This window comes from Amyelois transitella, chromosome 20 (genome assembly GCF_032362555.1).
Source record: "Amyelois transitella isolate CPQ chromosome 20, ilAmyTran1.1, whole genome shotgun sequence".
NCBI classification, from domain to species: Eukaryota; Metazoa; Arthropoda; class Insecta; order Lepidoptera; family Pyralidae; genus Amyelois; species Amyelois transitella.
The window spans coordinates 6,956,975-6,973,103 of NC_083523.1; the positions used below are offsets into that span (position 1 = coordinate 6,956,975).

The following is a 16,129-nucleotide window of genomic DNA, read 5'->3' on the forward strand; positions in this document are numbered from 1 at the left end:
ATATAATTCCAGAATATTGTCCAGCCTGGTCAGAACTTGGTAATATCACCATTCTCGATCTCTTCTCTATTGGCGCTGCTACAGCAAGGTGCTTTGGGTGCGACTCAACAGCAAATCTCAAATGCTCTTCAGATGTCCCCTGAGGTAGCGGCGGCGGCTTATAAGAATCTTACGCTGGATGTCAAGGTAGGTAAATATATTTGTAAAGTTTCGGACGCCTGCGCATGCACCTTTTGTAGAATAGTATTACTTATTGACGTCACATCACTTTAATCTAATTTTAACTACTATCGCTTCCAAAGCGCATGTGTAGAAGAAGCGGCGGAATAAATTACACTGCAGTTGTGTATGATTGCAGTTGTTCAGTTTGATGTACTGATACACTTTTCTGTATCAGTACATCAAACTGAACAACTGCAATGATGTACTGATGTACTGATTCTTGTTAATGAAAAATAATCTTGTACCTATATCTGCAAATATACATATATATGTATATATATATATACTCCACTGGGACAGCTGTATTGATTATTAATTTAGAATATTTGAAAGCCACCATAATAATTAAGCTCAAGCTCAGCTAATTTTGAAGTTTCAATGCTAACTTAAAGCGTTTTTCTTAATGTATATATAGAATTCGGTATTTTTACGTCTTAATGCTTCCTTATTATAAAAGTCAATGAAGGGAAATCTACATATCTTTCCCTTTTAACTTGGGTTTTATTTTGTAGGCGATGGATTTGCAAATACTCGTATTAACCATACAGCTAAACGTGGCCTTCCAGTATTGTCTACCCCGTAAGGGATGTACTTTAATATGCCAAAGCTTCCATGTTGTTTAATGAGTAATCAAATATTATCTGACTTTTAATAGTCACTATATATTTCTATCATTATGTAACAAATCTTATTCATTCTAATTAAAATAATTAATTTCTTGGATAACGATGCGGTTAAATTCAAGGTTATACATTACATACGTCTCATACATACAATAATGCGCATAAGCACGTCCTAAGCTCATATGTACGAGTATGTAAATTTATGTGCACACTGCACCGCTTTCCGGCACTTTAATATAGAACAACTTCAACATCTTCAAACATCTTTCCCATGGATGTCGTAAAAGGCTACCAAAGGATAGGCTTAAACTGGAATTTCTTTTGTAGCCGATGTGCTAGCAACCTGTTTCTATTTTAATATCAGTTTCATAATTAAGTCAAAAAGCTGAACGTAGCCTAAAGACGTGATTTTATGTATTTAAATGTATAAATCTCACATTTCTTCCCTGCGTCTCTGTTATCTGCACCTTTTAAGAAAAAAGTTACCTAATTTCTTCATCTGATCTTACAAATTTCATTCACATATTCATATCTATAAATTAATTTTCGATTTTTTTTCAGACTCGAAAATCAAACAATCTCCTGAATTTAGCGACCAATATCTTCATAGCAGATGCGTTTGATGTGAGCCCAGCTTTTAAAAGCACAGCTCTGAACAGCTTCAACAGTGAACTCACTCCAACTCGCTTTGTAGTTCCTGAGAGATCGGCCCAGATGATCAACAATTGGGTAGCATCGAAGACGAACAATAAGATTAAAGAACTCGTTTCTTCAGGTATGTTGCAGTTATCGTCATCAGTACAGTTACCCAATAAGTAAGGACGAAGTGAGGTGGTAAGTACTAAAGTATTTGGAGAAAAAAGTCATTTTGAACTGATTGCCCAGCAAAGTTTTCATGACAAATCCATAAGGCACGGAAGGTGACGTCCTCAAGAAGTCCGAAATAGGTATACGTTGTCAGAAAAACACATTATATTATGAACTGTATATATCTCAATTCTACGAGTTTTCTAGCCATCAAGATAAACGTGCCTTTCGAGACTTTTTTGTACTATTTTCTCATACAAATTTATTAATAATCTTTCCAGATTCTATCGGAGTAAATACTCAACTAGTTCTAGTCAATGCAGTCTACTTCAAAGGCATGTGGGATCTGAAGTTTAACCCTCATCTCACACAGGCCGATGTTTTCTACCTCAGTGACGGAAGTAAAAAAATGGTGCCTTTCATGCACATTAGGAGGCATCTAAAAACCGGCATCGATAGGAGTAATACTGCACAGATTGTTGTTTTGCCCTTCGAGGTTGGTATTATAATTTCTAGATTCTAAATTGTTTGTGAGATTTATTTTTTCCAATCTGATCCTAATCTGGCTTTTGGTATAGGAGGAACAAAAAGTCGAATTTTTTTTTATATAATATATTTAGTTTATCAAAGTAAGAACCACACATGTGAATGACAATTTCATATGTGAGGACCTAATATAATAAGTAGAATAGGGTTAAGTAAACTGTAGAGAAAGTTGCCTCCCGGGGTATGGATTTGGTTTGAACCAGATCATGTTACATATATAAATACATATCGTCACGTCTATATCCCTTGTGGGGTAGATAGAGCCAACAGTCTTGAAAAGACTGATCGGCCACGTTCAGGTATTTGGCTTAATGATAGAATTGAGATTCAAATAGTGTCATGTTGCTAGCTAAAATAAGAATCCTAAGTTTGTAAGCATTTCCCTTAGTCGCCGTGTGCTTAACGTGCCATGTGGTTCCCGGCATCAATACAAAAGAATAGGACCACTCCATCTCTTTCCCATTTATGTTGTAAAATGCAGATCATGGTTCTCTGTCTTATTGTAAGTTTCGTTTTTACAAGCTTGCTTATTTATACTTTTCAGAAGGAACAGTATTCTTTAATGGTGATCTTGCCATCTCAAATCTCAAGCATATCTGAAATACTCCGCACTTTGACTGACTCCAAGTTATTGGAGTACCAAAAGTTTCCGTATGAAGAAACTGATCTGGAATTACCCAAATTCACTGTAAAAGCTGATACTGATCTCAATGTTGCGTTAAGGAAGGTAAAGGATTTTGTTTCTCATGATTTAAAAAAAAAATGTTATCGAAGGTCTACTTTTTTCAAAATTAAATTCTAATTTTTATCGGAATGACATACATAAAATTACGCCTATTTTCCGAGGTATGTAGTTTTCAGCATTCAATTTTTATATCGTGGCCCTATCAATCAAACCTGGTAGAAATCGTTTTGTAGTTCATACGGAGTTTTGGATTAATTTTATTAGTAAAATATTCATATGGACTCATTTTTCAATTAGTAACATCAATTTTCAAGACGAAAGAAACGAAAGAACGAAGAGAATTCAAGGCAGCACATAATCTTGTTGATAATATAACTATACTTTATATTTCTCATCAAGAGTCATCACATTTCATTACTTTTTCAGCTTGGCATCTTGAATATTTTCAACAATAACTCGGATCTATCCGGCGTTGGGACGTACCGATCATATTCACCTCAAGTTACTTCTGCTGTGCATTCTGCGGTACTCTCTATTGATGAGTACGGCGGATCAGCAGCCGCAGCGTCCGCGTTCGGTGCTGTAGCATTATCCAACGATGAACCTACGATGTCTTTCAAAGCAAACAGACCGTTTATAACTGTTCTGTGGGATAGCGCATCAGGGGTTCCACTCTTTATAGCTACTATTGAAGACCCTTCATCATAATTTAGTTCATAGAATATAAACATAATTATCAAAACATTGAAAAGATAGCTATTTAAAAATATAAAAGGACGTTTTTACTCACACCGACTGATGAAATAAAAGATGTGATATGTACAAATTGTTTAATAAATACTTATACTTAATTATTACATTATCACTTATACTTAAAAATAATCACGAAACGTAGTCTGTTTTACTCCAAAATGAAGAGTTGTCATTCATTTTATAAGTAACAGTATTTCTATTAAGGAAAACTTCGTTTAGTATCAATTATATTTAAACAGAAGTCATTGAAAATGAAATCGAGATCAAGGTAATATAGTAATAGGTAAAGATTAGGAAAAACAATAATAAAAAGCTGGCATAATACTTCACTTTTACATAAATGCGAATCAATACTAAAGATAATATCACTTACGCCTTTCAGTCAGACTTTCTGAATAATCTGATAAACGGATCGTCAGCGAATGTTCTCAATTTTCCGTTATAGTATGATTCTATTTCTATCAACGTCTTTCCTTCTGTCTCAGGAAGGAAGAAGTATAGGTACAAAACGCCCAAGTAACCAAAGATGGAGTAGACGACAAAAGCACCCCATAAGCCTAAACCGGCTTCGACGTCGATGAAGGTTTTGGCGGCAAAGAAGTTGATAACGTAATTAGCAGCAGCGGCGATGCCTTGAGCAGTGGTGCGACTCCTGATAAAAGAAGAGTGATTACTACTTTGACAATTATTTTAATACACAATACACTTTTTTTTATAAATGTCGGTATATTGGTACAGAATGTTTACCTAAATTCTAAACGTGAGTGTCAGTAAGAGTTGACAGATTATAAGAGTTAACTATTGTATTTTTATGTATGTTACACAGCTTCATATCAAATTACCTGAACGGAAAAACTTCTCCAAGCAACACCCATGGGATTCCAAGACCATTAAATACTACTAACATGAAGAACAATATTTCTGGTACATGACTCAGTTCTGTTGGGAATGTACTGGCATCATATGAGTATACTGAATCATCTAAATTAGCTCTAGCATATATAGCGAGTCCTGTAGTACTTATAGCACAGCCAAGCATCGCAGTTATTGCTAACTTTCTCTTTCCTGTTAATTTGACAATAGGGACAGTGGCTAAGGCGGCTACGAAGGTAATTATGCCTACAATCAACTGAAACAAAAAGGACACATTTTAATACAGAAGTAAATGTTGACCAAAGGATTCGGAAGTATTTAAGGATATAGAGAAAGTACCTACTACGGACAGTGATATTGCAACTAAGGTCACAATTATGCATTAATTTTTACTCTCAATTTTAAGATTTAGTTGACAAATTTACAACTGTTCAGAAAATTGTGTGCCCTTACATTGCACACTATTTTTTTTTCACACAACGGGCGCCAAATTGTAATGTAAAAGTTTCAAGTACTTAGATTATTGTATAATTTTTTTCATATTTTTGATTTCTATTATATCGACATTTTACCGCCGGCATTAGTCAAATACTCGCTAAAAGGGCACCACTTCTCAATTTCATCGCAAATTAATAGTAAAATAAACTTACCATAATGTTGCTCCTACTACCAGGCATGCCCAAGGCTCCACAGACGTTCACCAAGTTCGGTCTGATAGCCGCGAAGCCGCTGAGTATGTGCAAGGAGAAGTACATGATCGTCAGCATCAGAGGCCTCATGGTCTCCTTGCAGAACATCACGTATCTGATTTTGAGTATTTTTCTGAAATAAGACAAATCATTTTAGATTTTTTTCAAAAGTTTTTATTACTTGTAAATGTTGACAAAGTGTCTGGCAAAAGATGCATGAAAATAGACCAAATGCAGTGAAAATGAGAAAGTTAAGCAGTATGATTGGTGTAAAATTTAATGATAGAATTATTGAATTGCATGATGAGGGAATGTTGGGATATGAAAGAAAATGTACAATGACACAAATAGAAAAAATAATGCTGCAGAAAAAATTCACTATCACCATGACTGAAATATCAAAGTTCAGTCATGGTGATAGCACATTTTTTGTTGATACCTAACAGATTTGCGACTTTATATTTAAATGTAAGCGCAGCAAGAAATGTCGCGTATTGTGGCGTTCTTTACTCCCTTTGAAATAATTAAATGGTTCCTTTTAATTTATTTAATCGTCATTATGTATACGATGATTCGTGGTTGCACAGATGTACAACACAAATAAAATCTAGAAAAAAAATATGATAAGGAAATATTTAAAGAATACCTTTTGATTGGATTCATTAAATGATGCTCGCAGTTCAAAGCGTCAAGGCCCGGAGTGTTGGAGCAAATGACGCATCTTTCGAGATTCTTAGTATAGACGACTAGATTATCGAACTCCTCCCTCACGTTCTCTGACCTGGTCCAGCCTCGGAGGTAACGTAAGGATGTTAGCGCTTCCTTCTCTCTGCCACGGGATAGAAGCCAAACTGGAGTTTCTGGGACCTAAAAGAATTCAAAGAAGTTAAAGGTGTTATTATTTAGGTCAAAAGTACCCGAAACCGCCGAGCTTGCATGAAGATAGTTATGAATGTGGATGAAGCGAAGGAAGTATGCAGAGATCGTGGCAAGTGGAAAGAGGTAGTCTCTGCCTACCTCTCCGGGAAAGAGGCGTGATTTTATGTATGTATGTTATTATTGTAGACTGAGGAAGCATGACGATCTATGAATTTTATCGCCAAATTAGTAACTGAAAGATTTATAATACCACACTATTTAGATCTGGAACGCTTAATTAAAGGCGGTACTAGTTATCAGAATCAATCAGAGACTTGGACCTTAGTTAACACAAATTCAAATTAAATACTGTAAACAAGTGAATCCTATTTTGCTTACTTATTCGGGTACCCGTATGCAGAAAAAAAAATGGGAAGTAGAAATGGTCTCTTCTTTCAAAGGGTAGCAGCACTGCTGAATGGATAATGAATACGACTGAAATCAGCAATTCGGCTGACTGGTAAGTAAAACCACCATAAATACATTCTTCTAAAGTTAAAGTCCTAAAGGTATACTTTAGATTTAACTTACTAGCAAAACACAGATCATTGAGGCGATCGGAGCGGACATGCAGATCAAGGCGGCCGTTCGCCAGTGTACCACTGTGCCGAGGAAGTACATCAGCAATACTCCCGCAGAAGTGAAGAGTTGGGTGAGCGTGCATAGCGCCCCCCTGGTGTTGGGTTCACTAGAGGAAAAAACCTTTCATTTTATGAAGGTATTTAAAATTTCCAGCAGTTCTTTCGGGACGTATGAAAAAATTTACTTTCAAAGAGAAAAATTTCTAATGGAATGCGTGTGTGTTATTAAGTATAGTTAATTTTCCGATCAAACACATGTTATTTTTTCCTAACTTTAACGAAATAAATAAATGTCAATCAAGGATTGAATTACAGCAGAACGTAGTTTTAAAGACTGTTGGCTCTGTCTATCCTGCAAGGGATATAGACGTGATTATATCTATGTAAATTCTCACGGGAAACGGGAAATGTAGTACATCACAGGCGAAGCCGCGGTCAGAAGCTAGTATTTTGTTTATCTGTGTGTTTGTTTGCCGTTCGTACTCGTATCAATACTACGGACGAGACAATGACATGATTATTTTATCACGTTTTATCTTAAATCTGTTTTATAACTAGCTTAATCTAATTCCTGTAAAGACATAGAAAAGATAAGGTAACCGATTTATACATATATATGATGAAACTGTTTGATCAAAGAGTGTTTATTCCAACTAATATTATAAATTCGAAAGTAAGTTTGTTTGTTACCTTTTCACGCGTTATTTATTAAACCAACCTTCTTGAAATTTAACGTTTAAAAGGACATAGCGTACTCTTCATCCCGGTAAAATATAAATAAATAAATTTATACGGGACAAATTACACAGATTGAGTTAGCCTCGAAGTAAGTTCGAAACTTGTGTTACGAGATACTAACTCAACGATACTATATTATAGAATAAATAATAATATAGACCCAGGCCAATTAGAGAAAGTTCGTTTCTCATCATGCCCTGGCCGGGATTCGAACCCGGGACCTCCGGTGACACAGACAAGTGCACTACCGCTGCGCCACAGAGGCCGTCATAGTTAAAAGCTATAGTTCCCGCAGGATTTGCGAAAAATCTGTATTCTTTTGTAGATGGTGCTTAGTTCAATTGTGAAGCTACAGTGCCGTGTTGTTACCGGCACTTTAGAATAGACCTGGTAAACTACTACGCGACTAAGGGATAAACTTGGGATGCCTCAGGCGATGGGCTAGGAACCTGCCACTATTTGAATCTCAATCCCATCATTAAGCCATACAGCTGAACGTGGCCTTTTAGTCTTTTCACGACAGTATATGTCGGTACCTTTAAATTCTAGTAATGGAGTGTAATGTGTTAGTAAATGCTAGACACTTGTTTAACTAATAAGGGTCATACTCACGTGATTTCTCCAACATAAGCGTTGATGGGTGCTTCCATGACACCCGTACCCAAACCCAGCAAAGCAGATGCTATGAACAGTATGGGCATGTTGGTAGCATTGTAAAGTAATGTCCAGGCTATGAGGTGGGGAACATTGGCCAGGAAGTTAGCCTTCTTTCTGCCGAAGAAGTCCACTAGTGGGCCTGAGAACACCGCTCCGAATGGCTGCGTTAGGAATGATATGCTACCTGGAAATAGAGAATTAGTGTGCATCAAATTTTGGATTACCGTTGTCGTAAAAGCACCATTGGGGAAACTTATATTTGAAATGCGATTGTAAGTTTATTTCTTTGTTTGTTTGTTACCTCTTCACTGGTTACCTACTGAATTGATCTTCTTGATATATAACGTATTATATAATTAGAATAGAATAGATTAGATTTATTTTCAAAATTGGATACAAGGTATCACTTATTGACGTCACATCACTTAAATCTAATTATAACTACTACCGCTTCCAAAGCGCATGTGTAGAAGAAGCGGCGGAACAAACTACACTGCAGCATTTTCATCGGACGTCAATATACAAATATATATCTCTTAAATCTAAATCATGGACGAATGCACATTGTCTACAATTGAGAGTCTGGAGAAGGATATAGGGTAACTTTCATCCCAGTAAAAACTATAGTCCCCGTGGGATGATTTGCGAAAACCTTGATTCTTTTGCAGGTCGTCGATAAATACGTCGTTTTTTGTAGGTGTCTAATTTTGGAGATATTTTATATTTTATTGGAGAACTATTTTTGGTCTTGCTTGAATCTTATTATGGTAAAAATTAAAACTGCACTTGATTGGATATATCACAAAACTTATAATTACGTATTTGGATTCCACCTTACTATTTTACATCTATTAATTAATTCATGCGGGCGAATCTGCGCGTAAAAGCTAGTTACTACTTACCAAACCAAGAAGCCTGATCTTCATCCAAGGAAAGACCTTCAGGTGCGTTGAGGAGATCAGGCATCGCTATGATGGCGAATGTGATCGCCATACCCAGGTCCAGAAGGAGCAGGTTGGGAGACATGCATGCTATTATCTGATAGAAAGAGATTTTGAGAAGATTAAGTTCTGTATTCTCTATGCTTATCTTATAATAATCATAATCATTTTTTCTTGAATATGGTTACAATATACATAGGTGTTAAGGTACTTAGGTCTGTGTGGTTCCCGGCACCAATAAAAAAAAGAATAGGACCACTCCATCTCGTTCCCATGGATGTCGTAAAAGGCGACTAAGGGATAGGCTTATAAACTTGGGATTCTTCTTTTAGGCGATGGGCTAGCAACCCGTCACTATTTGAAGCTCAATTCTATCATTAAGCCAAACAGCTGAACGTGGCCTATCAGTCTTTTCAAGACTGTTGGCTCTGTCTACCCCGTAAGGGATAAAGACGTGATCATATGTATGTATTTTTAAAATACATACCTATATAACTACGTCTTCCTTCCGAGGAACAACCGACAGGCCAACATTCTTGAAAATTCTAAAAGGCAACGTTCAGCGGTCAGGGAATGAAGTGGAGTGATCTTATTCTTAAGTGTCGGGAACCACACGACAAACAACAAACACGTATTACAAATAGAAATAGACACAAAATGTCAGTGTTATCGCCCTTGTTTATCACAGTGTGGTGGCGAAGCCTTAGCGAAGGTCATTTCCTCAAATAATTTGTTTATGGTAAAAATTCAATGTCACCATTAAATGTTTGTACCTGGTAACTCAGTTTTTATTTGTTTCATAATAATTTAAAACCATTGCACCACTTTCTGGAAATTTCGTGACTAAAAGAAAAATAGCAAAAATGTCACCCGCGTTGTGTTAAGAAGTGGGGAAATTCCAGAATTTGAAAACCTTTTTACATTAAAAGATCATTCCATATATTTTCCCTATGGATGTCGTGAAATGCGACTAAGGCATAGACATCTGAACTTGGGATTCCTCTTGTAGGGCTAGCAACAGGTTACTTTTTGAATTTCAATTCCATCCTAATGCCATACAGCTGAACGTGGCCTTTCAGTCTTTTTAAGACTATAGGGTACATTATATAAGGGTTGGCTCTGTCTACCCCGCAAGCGATATAGACGTGACTATATGTTTGTATGTATGCCCCGAAAGAACTACCATTAACTTGGTGACTATGGATAAAATATTTACCAAAAATGCCCAAAGCTAATGAAGTTAATCTATACTAATATTATAAAGCTGAAGAGTTTGTTTTGTTTGTTTGTTTGTTTGTTTGTTTAAACGCGCTAATCTCAGAAACTACTGAACCGATTTGAATAATTCTTTCACTGTTAGATAGTCTATTTATCGAGGAAGGCTATAGGCTACATTTTATCCCGGATTTCCTACGGGAAACGTCAACAATGCAGGTGAAAGTTGAATGAGTCGGCCATCTGCGAGCTTTCCACGCGAACGCTGCGCAAACCAACAAAGATATAGTAAAACAATGTACTAAAGATGTGAAGTACTCATTTTTTGCCACAAAAAAGTCCGCGAGAGCATATATCTATCTCTTAAGGTTTACTTACAATAACCACTTTTATGTTCATTTTTTAAGATTATTTTTTCATTATAAACATAAGTTATTTTGAAACCAATTTTCTTTAATTCAGTATTAATCCTTATCCAAATAAATATGTTTATTACTTTCGGCTTTTCATGTAGACTAAAATTGCCATTCACAGTATATAAATCAGACGAATAGGTTTTGAGATATAGTCGTTATAAGCAATTTGCAGCGAAACATTTAATACGGCGAACCAGCGTTCTTTCTAATACGCGTGACCGCCTGACCGTCCCCCCGACTTCCACGCGGACGAAGTCGCGGGCACAGCTAGTGAGTTAATATTGATTGAGCAAATATACTTAGTTGTGTTATAACAAACAATGACGATCAATTGCAACAAGTGTTCATGTTATATGTATGTATGTATGGGTTTTTAAGAAGAATCATGTTGCGGGGTTTTCGAATGCTAATTGAAAATACCTTTGTTACAATACATCGTCGTTATACTTCTGTGATATACTAGTTTATTTACAATTCAGTTTATCATTAATGTGGTCGCATTTATTCCCCGTATGGGATGGTGCCTAAAAGGCACCATTCTTACCTCTTGCTGATTCTAATATACCTATACTACGGAATACAATCCCATGATGACCTGTCCGGCTTGAACCCGGGACCATTTGGTTCAAACGCGTGAATCCGAGAACTATGCCAAATCGGCCGTCAAAACTAGAGATAACATTTTGTCTGAGTCTCATGATCATTCTGCATTTTATTATGATTACACTCAGTGGGGATCGACATAATAATATAGTCATGTATCTACTATTATAAAGTTTTGTTTACGAAAAAAAACTGAAATGTTTTGTTTTTAGTTTGTTTTCTATTATATATTTGTTTTAAAGGGTTGGTAAATGGTTCATACTATCTAATAAACATAAATTGAACGACCTTTTATGAGCGGAAATTATATATTTTTTATGACTCATTATATGTACCACATTTGTACCATACATAAAATCACGTCACGTCACGAGAAAAGTCTAAGTATCTTACACCTTTCATTGAGGAAAAAATACTGTTTTCATTATAAATTAACCTCATATAAACTATGTGCAATTGTGCATATATATACGAATTCAGTATAGTAAGTATGTATTATATTATACCTATTATACTTACAAAATAGTTATCTGCTAAACTCAATGGAAGACTGTTAGATAATGCTGTCCGATTATTGTACTATTCAGACTAAATAATAAATAAAACTTTGTATAGCAATGTTTAACCATCAGAATGAATAATTCATAATAAAGTATTGCAATTGTTATCAAATTAGTATGATTTACTACTTTGTTTGTAATTAACGATTGCTTTCATGGTTATCGCTTCAACGTACTTCGCATCCTAATTAATAGTTCAAAGACGGTCAACATTTTAATAAAGAGTAGTTACTGTCTACCCAGCAAGGGGTATAGACTTGATGATATCTATGTATGTATGCAGAATTAGACTTGGAATAATTTTAGGCGATCTGCTGTCAACTACTAAACGTGGCCTTCCAGACTTTTTGAGACTATTGGTTCTGTCTACCCCATAAGGGATAGAGACGAGGTTGTATGTATGTAAATCGATAAACCTAAATTTATTTAGATATCTGTTGTATCATCAATTTAATTATTCCGAATACTATGGAACCCAGCTCACCTTGGATCATAGCTGGTACGCTAAAAAGTGCTTATTCCTTTACTCGCCACATACGACATTCACTGGAAAAATAGTCCTGTTCCAAACCAAATTAAAATTCATAAGTATCCATATAATATACAAACATGACGAAATCTTCTACGTCTGTATATTGAATCAGACACAGCTCTTTGAAACTTGTGTTAGCATGGCAAATTTATTGTTTTAAGTATTCAATAGAATTTTAACATAAGGTTTTAACGAAAATTTTAACAGACATCGAAATTCACTATTTTTGTAAAACTCGTTTTTCACCGGAATTCGGTCTCGTGGTTATTCCCAGGTTAACTGTATTTGGGCTTTATCCGTTCAGTAGATTTTGTGTGTGCCTCAAGGTATATGATGTATGGCATATTTCTAAGTATTATAAATACAAAATGAGAACAGCTTCCAATCGATATCCTCATTTTTTGAAGTCGGTTAAATATCTCAAACCTTTTAAGTGTAACAAACACTTTCCTGAAAACCGCATCAAAAACGGTTCAGTGAAACGAGAGATAATCGCGGGCAAAAATACAAACAAACATAAATGGGATTCTTCTTTTAGGCTAGCAACCTGTTACTATTTGAATGTCAATTCTTTCATTAAGCCAAACTGAGCTGAACGTGGCCTATCAGTCATTTCGAGACTGTTGGCTTTGTCTACCCCGCAAGGGATGTGGACGTGATTATATGCTTGTATGTATATATGGGACAGATTACATAGATTGAGTTAGTCTCGAAGTAAGTTCGAGATTTGTGTCACGAGATACTAACTCAACGATTACCTACAAAAAAATATAAAAAGTCATTAAAAAAATGTTATTATTAAAAAAGGGACAGAATATATTATTAATGGCCCGTAGATATTTATTAATTGGTTATTTGTCTGTAGAATATTGAAAACAATATAATTGATCAGAACATTAAGCAGGTGAAGATTGCTTTATCAAATACCTGATGTCATTACACAACCTTTTTTTTTAAATATCTACGAATATTCAGACTTGATATAGTTACTTACTTAACGATACTATTTTTGTCACAAATTCTGCTTTTGTAGGCAGGTTATTACTGTTACTTGTACTATGCTGAGAAACGATTTTGCTAAATATTTATGTTTTCAATTCCGTCACAGCTTAACGTCGCCTTTCTGTCTGTGGGAGACTTATGCCTCAGTCTACTCCGCAAGGGAAATGAACGTGATTATTTGTTTGTAAGTATTTATGTTCAGCTACCTGCTACCACTATCTTTCTTGGGAATAATGCAATGTCTTTCTATATATGATACTAAATTGGAATTTTTAATATTATAAACTAGTTGACTATTACCATGGCTATTATCATAAGGTTAGAAACTTCTAAGGCGATGTCTGATCATGAAACAGATATCAGATCACAATTCCACCACTAAGCCACCGGGGTTAACCTTCCGTGACCATTGACTCTGTTTACTCCGCAAGGGAAATAGATGTGGTACAGTGTGTGTATAATAATAATTTGAACACTTACCTGAGCCGTCCACGATCTCAAGCGACTGACTACAGGAGTCACGGATTCCATTTCTATTTTATTCACCATTTTATTCTAAACTTAAAACCATTAACAAATTTAATATCAATATTCGATAAAATTTGTCAAATAATATATTAACAATTGAATAAAATCAGTCAACATTTAATTTTTCAACAATTTAATAAAATATGTCAACGATATTCTTTTTATGATTTAATAAAAATCGTTCTTTTTATAAAAATGTGTCAACTATTCTTTTCTTTAAAATTTGATGATATTAGTCGACTTTAATGTTTTATTTGGTCAAATATATTTGATGAGGTAGTTTATTTCACCGACGCGGACTCGAGTCGTCCGGTCGAACAGTTGTGTGTGACTGTTGTGTCAGCAATACGTTTGTTACAATGTACGAAAGGTTCCATACACGAATAGTTGTAACTAGCTGACGGCGAGTGTTTTTATATTATTGATAAATGATAACAGTGTAACTTGTTGAGGGAATCTCGCTTGATTCATACGATTAGTATTGTTCTATTGACCTGCGAATCAAGGTGACTAGACTATAGGTATACCTACATATAATTTCACATGTTATATTTATTTTGTCTCTAAATGTAAAGTTAAGATGGTTTTAGGTTATTAAACTCAGATGTATGTACCGCGTGGTGCCGGCACGTTAGAACAGGATCTTTACCGTGGATGTCGTAAAAGACGAGTAAGGGAAAGGCTAATAAAGTTGAGATTCTTCTTGTAGGCGATGCTCTTACAACCTGTTACTATTTGAATCTCAATTCCGTTACTTTCATTTCAGTCTTTCGGAGACTTTTGGCTTTGTCCAGGTAAGGCATAAATATGTGATGTGGTTCACGACTTACGACACGACACGACGATTGACTCTGCCTATCCCGTAAGGGATAATACTGGTATTGCTATATCCATGTAGGAAAATATAGAAGGGTAAGCGTAAGGTCCACATCATTTACTGCTATTTACTTTTATGACTAAACCATATTCCTTCACAGGTTTGGCATGCAAGAAAACACATAGAATATAATAAAGATAAAGGTTTAAGAGATGAAACAACAATTAAACAGACAAACGGATGTCATTGTCTTACTAATACATACGGAATCTAGGCTATTTTGCCTAGACAGCCTCTGTAGTTCAGTAATCAAAACGCTAATTTGCAAATATCGAGTCGACCTGGGTTTGATTTCCAGCATGGGGGAATTTTCATAAATATTCGTAATTTGTTTCCAATTATTTGATGGCTTGGAATTTTAGGTTTCAAACCTCGGTCCGAATGGAAATGTTCCTCGGACCGTTAGGTATTTAAAATGATCTCTTTATGACGTGCCACATATCCTATCACAGTTAAGGAAAATCTCGCGAGGACCATGATCCAATATGAGTTAGGTTCACTTGCAAATGTCAGATAGGAGTCGCATCGTGTAAAAACCTGACTTCCAATTCAAACTCATGGTCCAAACTCGCATCCGGGTTCCTCTCTATGGAGGTGAGGATGTAACCAAAACTAACGCCAGTAGGAAGAACAGAAAGAACTGAATACTTGGTATGATTATACTTGTCAACAAGCCTATTGAAATGATGCAGGATCAACAAATTAGTCACAGCAACAAATAACTGAGTGTTAGCATATCCGTTTAGTCATAAGTCTGTCAATCTTTAATATTGTGATAACTAAGTGAAATCTTACGAGATAAGCATATATCTAATACTAGCGACCCACGCATTTATACACATAATAAAACAGTAAAAATATTTTGTCTGTAAATTTAGTATTTTTGACTGAAATGGATAGAGGGAAACTTAGAATGAATAATAAAAAGAAAGCAAAATTTTTTTTCCAATTTTTTTGTCTGTCTGTATATATGATCACGTTTATTACCGTAAGTACTGAACCGATTTATATAAAATTTTCACCAATTACTTTGTTTTAACTCAGAAGAACATTTAAAGTTTGTTTCATCAAAATCGGTTCACAAAAAAATGGTTATCGTCCTTTGAATGAACTCAAGGCATGAGTTTGCCGGCAAATAAGTAAGAAATTTAAAATTCAAAGTCCTTTATCATTGTACGACAGCATTATATAAGTGAAAATCAGTTTGATAATATCCTGGTTTTGCAGCACATAACATGCGTAATTCTCACGTAAAAAGATTTTTGGTTTGTTAGTCTACTTCAATTTCAACACCACCGCAGCGGCCTCGATGGTCCAGTGGTTGGCGCGTGAGACTGTGAAGTTGGCGGTCCAAGTTCGAGCT

The 16,129-nt window shown here is 35.4% G+C and overlaps 2 protein-coding genes across 2 annotated transcripts in view; one reads left to right on the forward strand and one right to left on the reverse strand.

Annotated features, from left to right (window-relative positions):
• LOC106131607 (uncharacterized) overlaps nt 1-4,285 on the forward strand; it is a 24,960-nt gene extending 20,675 nt beyond the window's left edge. Inside the window, exons 15-19 of the mRNA XM_060950148.1 lie at nt 13-186; nt 1,407-1,620; nt 1,934-2,148; nt 2,743-2,925; nt 3,310-4,285. Coding sequence (XP_060806131.1) covers nt 13-186; nt 1,407-1,620; nt 1,934-2,148; nt 2,743-2,925; nt 3,310-3,591 — 1,068 coding nt within the window. The 3' untranslated portion in view covers nt 3,592-4,285. The remainder of the gene's footprint in view (nt 1-12; nt 187-1,406; nt 1,621-1,933; nt 2,149-2,742; nt 2,926-3,309) is intronic.
• Nucleotides 4,015-14,289, reverse strand: LOC106131609 (facilitated trehalose transporter Tret1). The gene is made up of 8 exons (XM_013330760.2): nt 13,842-14,289; nt 8,995-9,130; nt 8,048-8,276; nt 6,648-6,804; nt 5,845-6,065; nt 5,160-5,331; nt 4,479-4,765; nt 4,015-4,288 (listed from the first exon to the last, which is right to left on the reverse strand). Exons 1-8 carry the CDS (start codon nt 13,908-13,910, stop codon nt 4,015-4,017), a joined length of 1,545 nt encoding a protein of 514 aa, XP_013186214.2. The 5' UTR covers nt 13,911-14,289.
• Nucleotides 14,290-16,129: the final 1,840 nt, after the last annotated feature.

Bases quoted from the DNA above. Each gene is read 5' to 3' on its own strand.
- LOC106131609 (XM_013330760.2), bottom strand. From the start codon at position 13,910: ATGGTGAATAAAATAGAAATGGAATCCGTGACTCCTGTAGTCAGTCGC. The intron at 9,131-13,841 runs GTAAGTGTTCAA...TCTTTCTATCAG, and splicing joins TGAGATCGTGGACGGCTCAG to ATAATAGCATGCATGTCTCC. The intron at 8,277-8,994 runs GTAAGTAGTAAC...CTCTATTTCCAG, and splicing joins AGATCAGGCTTCTTGGTTTG to GTAGCATATCATTCCTAACG.